This window comes from Vanessa atalanta, chromosome 5, assembly GCF_905147765.1.
Source record: "Vanessa atalanta chromosome 5, ilVanAtal1.2, whole genome shotgun sequence".
NCBI classification, from domain to species: domain Eukaryota; kingdom Metazoa; phylum Arthropoda; class Insecta; order Lepidoptera; family Nymphalidae; genus Vanessa; species Vanessa atalanta.
In genome coordinates this window covers 12,207,794-12,219,593 of record NC_061875.1, presented here as the reverse complement: position 1 = coordinate 12,219,593, position 11,800 = coordinate 12,207,794, and the positions used below count along the sequence as shown (strand labels likewise).

The 11,800-nt window shown below is 33.6% G+C and overlaps 2 protein-coding genes across 2 annotated transcripts; both read left to right on the top strand.

Moving 5' to 3' along the window:
• Nucleotides 1–1,181: 1,181 nt before the first annotated feature.
• On the top strand, nucleotides 1,182–2,100 carry LOC125064151. The gene has a single exon (XM_047670985.1). The coding sequence runs from the start codon at nucleotides 1,208–1,210 to the stop codon at nucleotides 1,979–1,981; it is 774 nt and encodes a 257-aa protein (XP_047526941.1). The 5' UTR covers nucleotides 1,182–1,207; the 3' UTR covers nucleotides 1,982–2,100.
• Nucleotides 2,101–4,622: 2,522 nt separating this feature from the next.
• On the top strand, nucleotides 4,623–11,531 carry LOC125064117 (interferon-related developmental regulator 1). The gene is made up of 9 exons (XM_047670921.1): nucleotides 4,623–4,919; nucleotides 5,609–5,728; nucleotides 7,042–7,289; nucleotides 7,445–7,543; nucleotides 7,656–7,763; nucleotides 8,754–8,936; nucleotides 9,125–9,322; nucleotides 9,554–9,772; nucleotides 10,255–11,531. Exons 1-9 carry the CDS (start codon nucleotides 4,889–4,891, stop codon nucleotides 10,339–10,341), a joined length of 1,293 nt encoding a protein of 430 aa, XP_047526877.1. The 5' UTR covers nucleotides 4,623–4,888; the 3' UTR covers nucleotides 10,342–11,531.
• The last annotated feature ends 269 nt before the right edge of the window (nucleotides 11,532–11,800 follow it).

The window sequence follows — 11,800 nt, the reverse complement described above, 5'->3', positions numbered from 1 at the left end:
ATTATCTTAGTCATACTATTTTGTAGTAACGTTGAATCATGCTACTCATCTCATGCTAATACCTAATGTAATTATACCACTATCATAGAATACAAACCGTTTGTTTATTGTTTATAAAAAACAAATATACCTTTATACCTGGGAATATATTATATAATATTTTGAAAAGAGTTATATGTTTACTAGGTACTCTGACAAATTTCTCCTATGAAAAACCACGAATGCCCTAAATTAATTAATTAATTTATGTTTAGCCTCAGGATAATGTAAGGATTTGTAACGATATCAGGTATAACGTTTAAAGGTTTAAAGTAAAGTATTTTAAAGTAAATAAACACACATACATGAACCCTGAAAACATAACGTTCCATTTTGGTAAAACAGTCCGGTGTTGCAGATGTCCATGGGCGTCGGTAGTCACTTTCCATCAGGTGAGCCTCCTGCTCATTTGCCACTAATCTAATAAAAAAGACCTTGTGTATATTTTCTGCTAGATAGATCTATGATCTAACTTCTAATCAGCAAATTATTATGACATTCTTTAATAATAGCAAACAAATATTCTGAAGGTTGTTTGATAAAAATCAGTGAGAGGAAGTACTATATCAGTCGTAACAACAAAGCAGGCGCTTAAGAGCAGATTAGATCAATCTAGCTCGCGAAATTGATGACACATTTCGTGAGTAATTTTCACAAGGAGCCGGCACCTTAAACCCACAACTGCTGATGACTTAGTACACTGTATTATTGAGTATTATTATCATTAAAAAAAAATCTCACAATTTATTTTTCTTTTATGCGATACCATTTTTTCAAATATACTTTTTCAAATATACTTATTTACTACATTATATTATATTTATCTACTTACTTGCATAATATTGATATAAAGTGTGTATATATTCTTTTATATTATTACGCTTAATAGAAAAACGCAATAAAAGCTAATTAAATATTTATCTTTTTATTTATGACAGCTGTAGTAATTCCATTACTAATTGCTTATTAGATATCCGCCCAAATTTAATACCACCCCTAGCAAAAACCCAATTATACGTTTGTCTATCAATTACAAATGATGAAAAAAATTCCCTTTAATCCAAAGGGATCCGTTGAACGGTTAAGTGTTGGAGTTTAATAAACTGTTTAATTAAGGACGCGTCAGATCGGGAGGGAACAGTTTGGTGCGCGCGCGCGTCCCGACACCATGCTGGTGTTGACGCTCTTTCTTCTTACGAGCTCTATCGAAGCGCGAACATTTAACATAACCCACCTTATAGTACCCGAAGTTGTACCTCCTGGACAAGAAGAAGTCGAAATAGAGTGTCGATACGACGCCAACTTCACTCTACTAAACTGGTTTAAGGAGCCAAACGAATTTTTCCGCTACAAACCTGGTCGCGCACCAAGCACCAGGTCTTTCCCTGTCCTCGGTATCGGGAGGGTCGAACTTATAGCCTGCGGACCGACGGCTTGTCGTCTCAAACTCGGAGCCCTTACAGAAGAAGCCACTGGGTTATACAGATGCGACATTGAGCGAGATGTAACGCCGTACAAGTTTGCAACGCGTAAAGCATACATGGAAGTTCACGGACATGAACATAGAAAACCTTTGCTGGAAGGCTTGGGTGAAGAATTCGGAGAAGGCGATGAAATGCGTGCCTACTGCCGAGGTGATCCCGACACAGAACTCCGTTGGTACCTCAACGGACGCGAGCTAGAAGAAATGAGAGGTTCCACGACATTAAAGAGGAAAAGTTCTCGTTTAATTTTCCTCGGTATTCCGCCAATGGTGACAGTTCAGTGTGCTGAGTTCAAATTTGGTAAACTATATGGCTCTAATCACGAAAAAGCTCGCTGGAAGAATAGTATTGGAAATGACGAAAGGCCACAAGAGCAGAGGAATGAGGCCAACACTTTGAAAGTATATTCAAATTTGTTTGTATGTGTAGTTTATATATATTATTTGTTCAAGTTGTGAAATACCTAGTTACCTATGAGATTTGATGTCCAAAGATAAATCGTTCCTTAAATATATTACAGTTGTAAAATATTTTTCATTTTAGATATATATGTAAATATTATGAGACGTGCGTATTCAAATTAATAAAATAAAAAAATCTATACATGTATTTATGAGTTTATTAATTGGACAAACCTTAGTCCTCATGACTTCAAATCAAATCAAATCATGCTTAATTTTGGAATTTGATTACATTTATGTATATCCATATTCAAAAATAATTTGGTATATATTTATTATAGTACGCTATTATACTTTACAAACAATTTTATATATGTTCAAAGTATATCTAAGTATCTCTTCACACCGTTGTTAATTTTGTAAAAGCTGTGATATTTTATCACCGATTTTAATATTTTTAGTGATTATTGTTTTCTTTCAAGAGACAAAGGTTAACTGTCATTTTATACCAGAATTCTTATATTATTTTTATATGTTGGTTCGTTTTTTTTGGGAATAATTTGTGTAGTCTACACAAGTTATTATACTAATATTATATTAAACATAATTATGTCACAAGTTATTTCTCTAAAAAAGCTTGACAAAAAGCTGTAATCCGACCTATAAGCTTTTTATGTTTAGATATTATTATGTAAAGATTTAATTTTCCGAATTTATTTCTGTCTGCCTCTATAATTTGACCAAGAGACAAATTGAACCACAAAACATTATTCTTGAATTCAAATTAAATTGTCATTAGTGTCATTTGTCAATAAAAAGGCTATAAAATATACAATAAAAGAAATACAATCATAAAATTGTGGGAAAAATGTAGGTTGTGAGGTGAACTTATGTATTTCACATTCCATTTTTGTAATTACATTTTATTGAAAAAATTGTGTGTTTTATTACTTATATTATTATTTAAAAAATATTTTATTATTCCAAAATGAAAAATAGTATTTTTTACAGTTAGTTATACATAAGAGTTATGTCAGAAGATGCAGCTCGTTTCGATAAAGGTTTTACTATAAGTATAATATTATCACAAAAGTAGCTGTACTCCGCAATTTCATCTGCGTTAAAATTTGACTATTGACGTGTTAAATGTGAATTTTAAGTTCTTTTAAATACTTAAATAATATAATTAAAAATGGCGGCATAATATATATATATCATATAACTGATCATTGACGAAAAATTATCAATGACTTTAAATTATTAATTTTATCATAACAATTGAATTAAAATTAAATGATTAAATTTATCATAACAAAATAATTAATATCACATGACTTGATCTCCTCTAAAAAAAAGATTTTTTTATCAGAATATTACTTCCATAATATTCGTATTATATTTATTATTTAGTTATTTTTATTGACAAATCCTTTTTTTCTTTTTCGCGGTTAGCGTAGCTGTAGATCATGGGTTCGTATCGCTCAGTGGGGCTATTACGGTTAAAGCATAGCAACTGTTATTATCGAATATTTGTCGCGGATGGATATCAAATCAAAACAATTAAAAAAATATAAATCAGTACAATGGACCTATGTAGTAGCATAATACTCGTTAGTATTAACTTATCGACTGCAACATTCATCAATCCGCAATAAATATTTGATAGCTACAGGTGCTATGCTCTAACCGTAATAGCCCCACAGAACAATAGAAGTTACTAAGTTTTTTATAAATTCATGAAATTCATAACATGGATTTGCAACTTTGAATTTAATACGCGTTCAGTTCCTGAAAATTTTGTTAATATTAGTGACTTAATATTTCACCTTATTAATACACACTATATTTTTTTATATGAAGGGCACAATAATACTTTGTATGGAGAGTGAAGGGCTTCTAATGAATATAATAAAGTAATACTATTGACGCGATATCTTAACCCAACTTTAATTAGGTTACCAGTTTACCAATCTTTGGTTGCAGTATTGCACTATATGCTACATTGATGCGGCTATATAGTTGTGTTTATTAAGTACCTAAAAAGGTATCTAAATAGCTTGCCGGTCGTGGCGAGAAGCCTTACTGAGCCTGAATCTTTAACACTTTACATCTACATACTTATGGTCCGCCATACGAGGTGATCCCAATAAGGACATTTGACTATAGTAAAACCGGAGACTATGTGAATGTAATAATATTAAATATAACAATAAAGTAGTTGTACCTATTATTAAAAATTATAACATAATTTATATAGCAAAGTTCCATTCATTATTAAGTAACTTTTAATCAATGAAATTTAGAAAAGTTGCATAATATTATTCTTAATCACATATAAACAAAAGTATTCTTGTTTAAAAACATTGTGTAAATATGCAAAAATACACAATCACCTTCCTTTGAATAGATTTTACGAAATATTGCACCACGTTCATAAATAGTAATGTAATGTTGCCAGTTACAAAAAAAAATATTAATAATTATATACATTTTCCCACGACGTATATTCCTCGCCTCACTTGTATGGTCCTTTCATTGCATGCTAATATTCTTTTATGAATAACAGTGGAACATAGTGGAAAACTGTCAATAAGTAATTAAATTATACAAGTAATTATAATCATTAAAAAAATATTTAGGTTGTTTTACAATTCTTATATGTTAACACCATTCAAGATGGCGGACAAAATGGTGGAAAAACCCTTGCTAATGCGCCCCTTTATATGACAAGCTGTCAGACGCCATTGCGCAAATAAGCGGAGTCGTGTGTGCATGATACACGGTTAAACATGTTAAAAAGTTTTTCTGAAATTTTAGTTTTATTTTATATTTGGTGCCCAAATTGTTCTATAAGAACTGATATATTATACTTTTCTCCGTCTTGATCAAGTGTGAAACGTAGTTAATTAACTAGTGAATATATTTAATTTTTCCATAAGCAGTTCGTCAGAAATCACTATCACCATGCCTAAAGGAAAGAAAAAAGGAAAATACGGTATGTTTTTATATGGTTTCTACAATGAGGATTGGTATAATACGGTAAATCAATGCTGGGTTTGGAATTTGCCAAGAATGATATCACGCGGCGACCTTGTGTTCACAGTCTCCGTTTACATTCATGACAAGTCCACGTACATTAGCCCGCTCAGATTAGCGATAAATCTCTTTTAGACCATATGCTTGCAATAATTTCGAAATAGACCCTAATAACTTCCCTATTTCACAAGCGTTAGAATGTAATAAACTTTCACGATTTCATAACAAATGCCCCACATGCAAGTAACCTTTTAACGTGCACAGTCGATTAATTTTTTTATCAGATACTTAAATTGTTTGACCTTGAAGCTAATTATCTTAAAATTATATAACAAAATATTGTTAATACGTGTTAGGTAATTATTTTTATTTACTAAACAAGTACTATATGATTAATTCCTTATGATTTATTGTTCAAGCAAAATTTTCATAATAATTTGCAAAATTCAAAATTCTATCATAATTAATTTATAAATATATTTATACAACAATATAAAACAAATAAATATTGACTTTTCGATTTCAATATTGTTATTGTTGGTATTACAATTTTATTGACGAAAGTTCAATTAATACTGAACAAGTTCAAAATAATTTAGTGCGAAAATATACTTTAAATCTTTTCATAAACTGGTAATACTCTTTCAGAACACAGGAGAACAGAACTCCCTTACTCGTCAGATGAAGATGCTGGTATAGATATGACCAATGACAACTATTCGGAGACCTCCGGTGCATCGGACCTCAGAAGCAATCATGATGATGCTGGTATGTATGTTTACTACTATAAGGGTTAACCATCCAAACACCAGACAATAGTTAAAGATAATAATTAATCACATGTAATACACAATACACACACAACACAATACATACACATACACAATATTCTTAAATATATAAGAATAAAGTTACCTTTTACAATATTTAACAAGCTATTCATAAAAATAATACATAGATAATGTCCAATTACTTTAAATTGTTAAAAATTGAGAATTTTAAGAATTATTATCAGTTTCACACACAATTATATATGCAATCTGTACTTATATAATTTTGCTATTGCAATGTTTTTGTGAATATAAGGTGAATCATTATAATCTATATAATATAGAGTTTAGCAACAATAATAATTAATTTTCTTTGTGTTTGATTAGTCATACACATAGAAAACAGCTTAGAATGATTGACTTGTTTCTGATTCTTTACCTCTTGTACTTATAAAATAATGACACATATTTAGTTTATGGCTTTACAGCTTCAGCTAGTAGTTTCTTGCATTAAAAATTAATAAAGTTTCAATTAGTGTTTATATATTGTTATGATAAAATTCAATGAAACAATTCAACTTTGACAACATTATTCCATAAAGTGCTAGTATATATCTTACATTAAGTCTTAAATACATGTTTATGCAAATGCTTAAATGAATCGGTATGAAGGTTGCCAAGATCTGTTAAATTATCAACCTCAAACCTAAAAGCTAAAAATATACTAATAAGTATAAATACTCTGCTGTGGCTAACCCTAGGTAATTATGGTATGGTAATTGTACCATATACACAAATATTTCATATTTATCTGAATATTCAACATGCCTAATTTCTTACATAGAAACTGTTCCTCATTAAACATTGTAGATTGAATATTTTACATAGTGCCTAAGATTGGCCACAAGCTTAAAATAATTGTCTCGTCATGTAAGGAATCATATTAAATTACCCAGGAGCATTCAGGCTAGTTGTGTGCAATTACAAAAATAGTAAAAAAAAACTTAAATAATATTAACTTTGATAAGATAAAGCATTGTTCGTAAAATATCATACCATATATTACCTAATTGCAACATAGAGATGATTTATGTAATATATTTTTTTAAACAAAGTAATAAAATTTAACTAGCCATGCAACTTCATTTTGAATCAAGCTTATCAGTTTTATGGATACATTTTATATCCGAACTGATTAAAAAATCGAATGTATACAAATGCATTTTGTATACATTTGCAACTTCATCAAATCGTTACTATGCAAATCGACAGGAATTTTTTTTCAATTTTGAATATCATAATGTCCTTTAGAAAACGAAATCCAAGAGAAGTTGGAAGAAAAGGTTCTAGAGATTATCGATGCGTTGAGCGCGAGAGCCAACGCAGCGCGCGCCGCGGCCCTCGTCGCGCTGCGCAACGCGCTGCAGCGCCGCCACCTCGCGCACCTGCTCAGCGGCCAGCGCGTCACCCTGGCCGAGCACGTCACCAAGGCGCTGCGCCGGGGCCGCGACGGCGAGCGCCGGGCGGCGGCGGCCGTCGTGCCCATACTGGCCCTGCAGGTGTGTAACATGCGACATAAACAAATTCTAGTAATGACATAGTTATAACAGCTTTACAATGTTCATAAGATCCTTACTTGTTCTTAGTAAGTAAGAATCAAATTTTTATAAATATAGTTGGTAAAAATGCATCCAGTCAATGTACTTATTTTTAGATTGGTGAAGAGGGTACTGAAGAATTCCTATCAGAAGTACGTCCGGCTCTTGCGGCTGCAGCTATCGACAAATCGGCTTCACTTGACACACGCACTGAGGTAAGAACATTCTCATACAGTTATTTACCAAGATAATGTATAATTTTAAAGTTAGCACAAATTTCCTAAGAACAATATTTGAATGTCAATGTCACTTTTGCTTTTTCTGCAGTGCTGCTCATCATTAGCGGTGCTGTGCTATCTGTTAGAGGACGATCTTACAGAGGTGCTTGAGATCATGCGCATGTATGAAACTATCTTCAGCGGCAGTTACCTTAAGGTATATATATCTACCATTTAATTTTGAAACAGAAACTAATTTATTTTTAAAATGCTTATATGAAGTAATGATTTTATTTACATCAGAGGTGGCGACTAACATTATAATTGTGGTAATAAATTTGTTTGTTTATATGTTACTTCACTAAACACTGATTTTATAGCCTCTCAACTTAATAGCAAAATTTCAAGCCATGAAACCTGGGGCTGTTGATTGAGCCTAAACAACCTTATAAAAATTCACTTTTATGTGTAAACAATGAAAAATTATTAACAAAAATATAGTTTTTTGGTTTGTTCTCTTATAATATTAAGTATAAAATAACTTTACAAAGGTAAAAAATATGAGAAAATGAAAACTAATAACTGACCTTATTCTATACAATAGAAGATTAAATCTTATTTAAGACTGCGTCATCAAACGTTCCTACAATAATTAGCTAATATTATTCATAAAACTATAAACTTTTTGAAAAATAATAACACAAACAAGGAAATAAAACACAACTAGTTATAAAAACGGAGCGCGGTCAGTAGATACTAATTATGTTAAACAATACGGAACACATATCTCTTTAAAATCAAGAGTCAAGGTCATCGTCTCAGCCAATAATATCAAAAGGCATCGACCCGTCGCTGATATATATTTTCAATGTCAACGTCGAAGTTTAATAGTACCTGATTTATGTATTTATCTATTTTATGTTATTGTTTATACCTTATTATTTATCATACAACGAAAAGTAATCGGCATTTTAAATTTATTACAAAATAAAATATTGTGTAACATTTCTTGCGACATTAATACTTTTAATTTCAATTATAATATATATTATTTTGTACCTTTAGCCGTCATCCATCTAATTTTCTCCTATTGCTAAACAAGTTATTATGAATCAATGTCATTTATTTTTCGTAAGTATATTATAAAATCGGTGTATATCATTGAAATAAAGTGAGCGAGAGGAAGTAACGTAGCGGGTCCTTCCAGGGAGACGGCAGCGTGAAGGTGTCGGGCGCGGCCGTGGAGGAGGGCGCGTGGCACGCCGCGGCGCTGGACGGCTGGGCGCTGCTCTTGCTGCTCGCCGAGCCCGCGCACGCCAGAGCACTGCTCGCCGACCGACAGCCCTCCTTCCAGCGACTCGCTGAGCTGCTCGACGCTTGCAGCCTCGAGGTATGCCTTTATTAGCAATCGTAATGTACCTCGTGGTCTAAATGGTTTACCCTTACGCGACGAGGTGTTTAAAAACAAACGGGCAGAGACTGCAGCTATCATTTACTGAAGCAATTTCCTCCCGAACGACGACCTATAATTATAAGATCTATTGGCATCAGTCACTAAACGCGTCTGTTAATTCTCAGGTGCGTTTGGCGGCGGGCGGCGCCCTGGCCATCGCGCACGAGCGCGTGAGCGGGGACGACGACGAGTACGACTGGCCCGAGGAGCAGGACGTGCTACCGCGCCTCGAGCAACTCGCGCGGGACTCGCACAAGTACCGCGCCAAGCGAGACCGCAAGCTGCAGCGCGCCACCTTCAGGGACATCCTCAAGTACTTCGAGGTGAGGACACCACACATCACGTTCAACGATTCGAGCGATTGATCGAATGTAGCGAGACTATGATATATTATAATTTTGAGATTATGAATTTGTATATATATTTAGAAAAATATGAATAGAACAGTTTCGAGTTCCTTGCTAGTTACTGTCGGTAGTAACGACGTTGAAAACCGGCGCGAGTCTAAGTTACATCTATAGTGATCTGTAATTCGCAATCTCCATCGCTCGCAGGACGGCAGCGTGGGCAGCGAGCGCGTGCGCGTGGGCGGCGAGGCGCTGGCGCTGAACACGTGGGGCGCGCGCGTGGCGTACGGCGCGCTGGCGGGCGCGCTGGGCGCCGGGCTCGTGGCGCTCACGCCGCACTGCGCCGCGCTGCGCAGCGCGCTCGACCTCGAGCCGCCGCACGACGCGCCGCCCGTCGCGCTGCGCAAGCTCAACAAGCTGCAGCGGGTGACTGACCACACGCATATTATATGCTAGACCGCTTACGAACTATCCGACTTTTCTCAACTATCTCACTTACACGCATATGTCTGTATGTGGTTTATGCTCTTTGATCGCGACGAGGACATAGTTTTGGGTAAACGAGTCAAGGCTACGAACTAACTTCCGTACCTAACTAAAAATTACGAAAATGACTTCTATGCAAATTTTCATTGTTTAACCCTTATTGAACCCTCAGACGAATTATTTTCATAAACTTATACTTTGGCACCTTTATTATATAAAAAACATCTGTTTAATTAAAAATGCTCTTGCATGATAGACAATGTTTGGCGACTTTGGCGATGTGTCAAAGGCAGAAGAAACGTTTAACTGTTCTGAATCTTTGTTAATGAATATATCTAACATTTACTCCATGAGTATTAGGATTAATAATCCTCCATTAGTAGTTATAATCGTAACCATAATTACTTTAATTGTTTTTTCAGCATCTTCAAAATACTGCGGCGTGTAAAGCGCGCACCGTGGCGAGGAACAAGAGCAGAGACAAGCGCTCGGCCGCACTCGCCCTTTGAGAGTAATAAAATATTTTAGCCACGGAATCTCTAGAAAAACAATATGGCCGGTTCCGACGCTCACAAACTCAGCATTAGATTCGAGCTTAGTTTTACGCTAGCATTAGATTGTTAGCTTAAAATAAAGTACCAAAGAAAATTCCCGTTGGTATTTTTTGTAAACAATGTCGGAACCGAGTTTGAGGCCTGCAATTCGTTTCACCTTTAAATTGTGCACACTGAACATATCCCATTGCTCTAATTATTTACAATTTGTCTTATTTTATGGTAATGGAATAGAATGATCATTAGGATTAACACAGAACACAGAGTACACTAGAAGTGGCATTAAACATGCATACACCAATAAAACCCAGATTATTGTAAATAGTGTAAAATATAAATGTCAACATATTATGATGAAGAGTTTTATTATATTATTTCAATATCTTATTTTACTTAAAACAAAACCTGTGCCACTTCTACTATACTCCCAAAACGGCAATTCTGTAGGAAACAAAAACGATACACAACGACGAAATCAATATGGAAATATTGAACCGGATTTTGTTGATGTTTATGACTCCTTTCTAATACCCAGAGTTATTGTATTTTAGTATCGCATAACAAAAAAACTATCATGTGTCGAAACTGTTTCTTACCGAATTTGCTCGGTGTTCTTAAAGACTACAGTTTTAATAAATAAATTGTATACTTAATGACATGTATCGTCATATATTTTATTTATGTGATTTTTGGTTAAACTAGTTTGTATAAAAACTTGATAACTTACTCCTGAACTTGGTAAATCGGTCGGCATTCCGAACTAACTCCGCAAGCTGCCATTAGATATTTGAATTATATTGAATTCATCTTTATTTTTAACTGTTATATTTATTAATATTATAGTGACAGATGTTATTGATTAGTCAAATTGCTAGTATTCGTGGTTGTATTCATAATTTCTTAAATCTTAATCAAGTTTGGAGTAAGGGAGTATGTTTTATTTTGGTTGATATAATTGATATTTCTAATATGATTTGTACTGTATTTGTATATTTTTATGAGTTACGGTTAACAGTACAGTTCATATACTTTTACGAAATTTCACTGTAAATATTATTTTGTATTTTGTTACCTGCGGCCGAATATGTACACTAACTAGGCTAATTAGTACACGGAATGTTGAAATAATATTTATAATGAGAATACCAATTTGTTTTATTTAACAATCCTTTTGACTTGTTTGACATAATGTTTCACTTCACAAACATGTTTAAAAGTTATTAAACCAGAACCAAATTATTAAATACAGACTTTTTAACTACAAAATAGCATAAGGTCCAAAATACCATGAATCCCAATAAATAAAACTTATTACAAACGAACAAAGAATAAAGGATATGCATATTCCATACTAATAACAATTCCACTTAACACCATTGACCTACAAATATCGATAACAAAAAATCATTATTAT

What these genes read in the sequence shown, in the direction of transcription:
- LOC125064151 (XM_047670985.1), top strand. Translation starts at nt 1,208, where the DNA reads ATGCTGGTGTTGACGCTCTTTCTTCTTACGAGCTCTATCGAAGCGCGA.
- LOC125064117 (XM_047670921.1), top strand. Translation starts at nt 4,889, where the DNA reads ATGCCTAAAGGAAAGAAAAAAGGAAAATACG. An exon ending in AAAGAAAAAAGGAAAATACG is followed by an intron (nt 4,920 to 5,608) that starts GTATGTTTTTAT and finishes ATACTCTTTCAG; the next exon opens with AACACAGGAGAACAGAACTC. An exon ending in TCAGCGGCAGTTACCTTAAG is followed by an intron (nt 7,764 to 8,753) that starts GTATATATATCT and finishes GGGTCCTTCCAG; the next exon opens with GGAGACGGCAGCGTGAAGGT.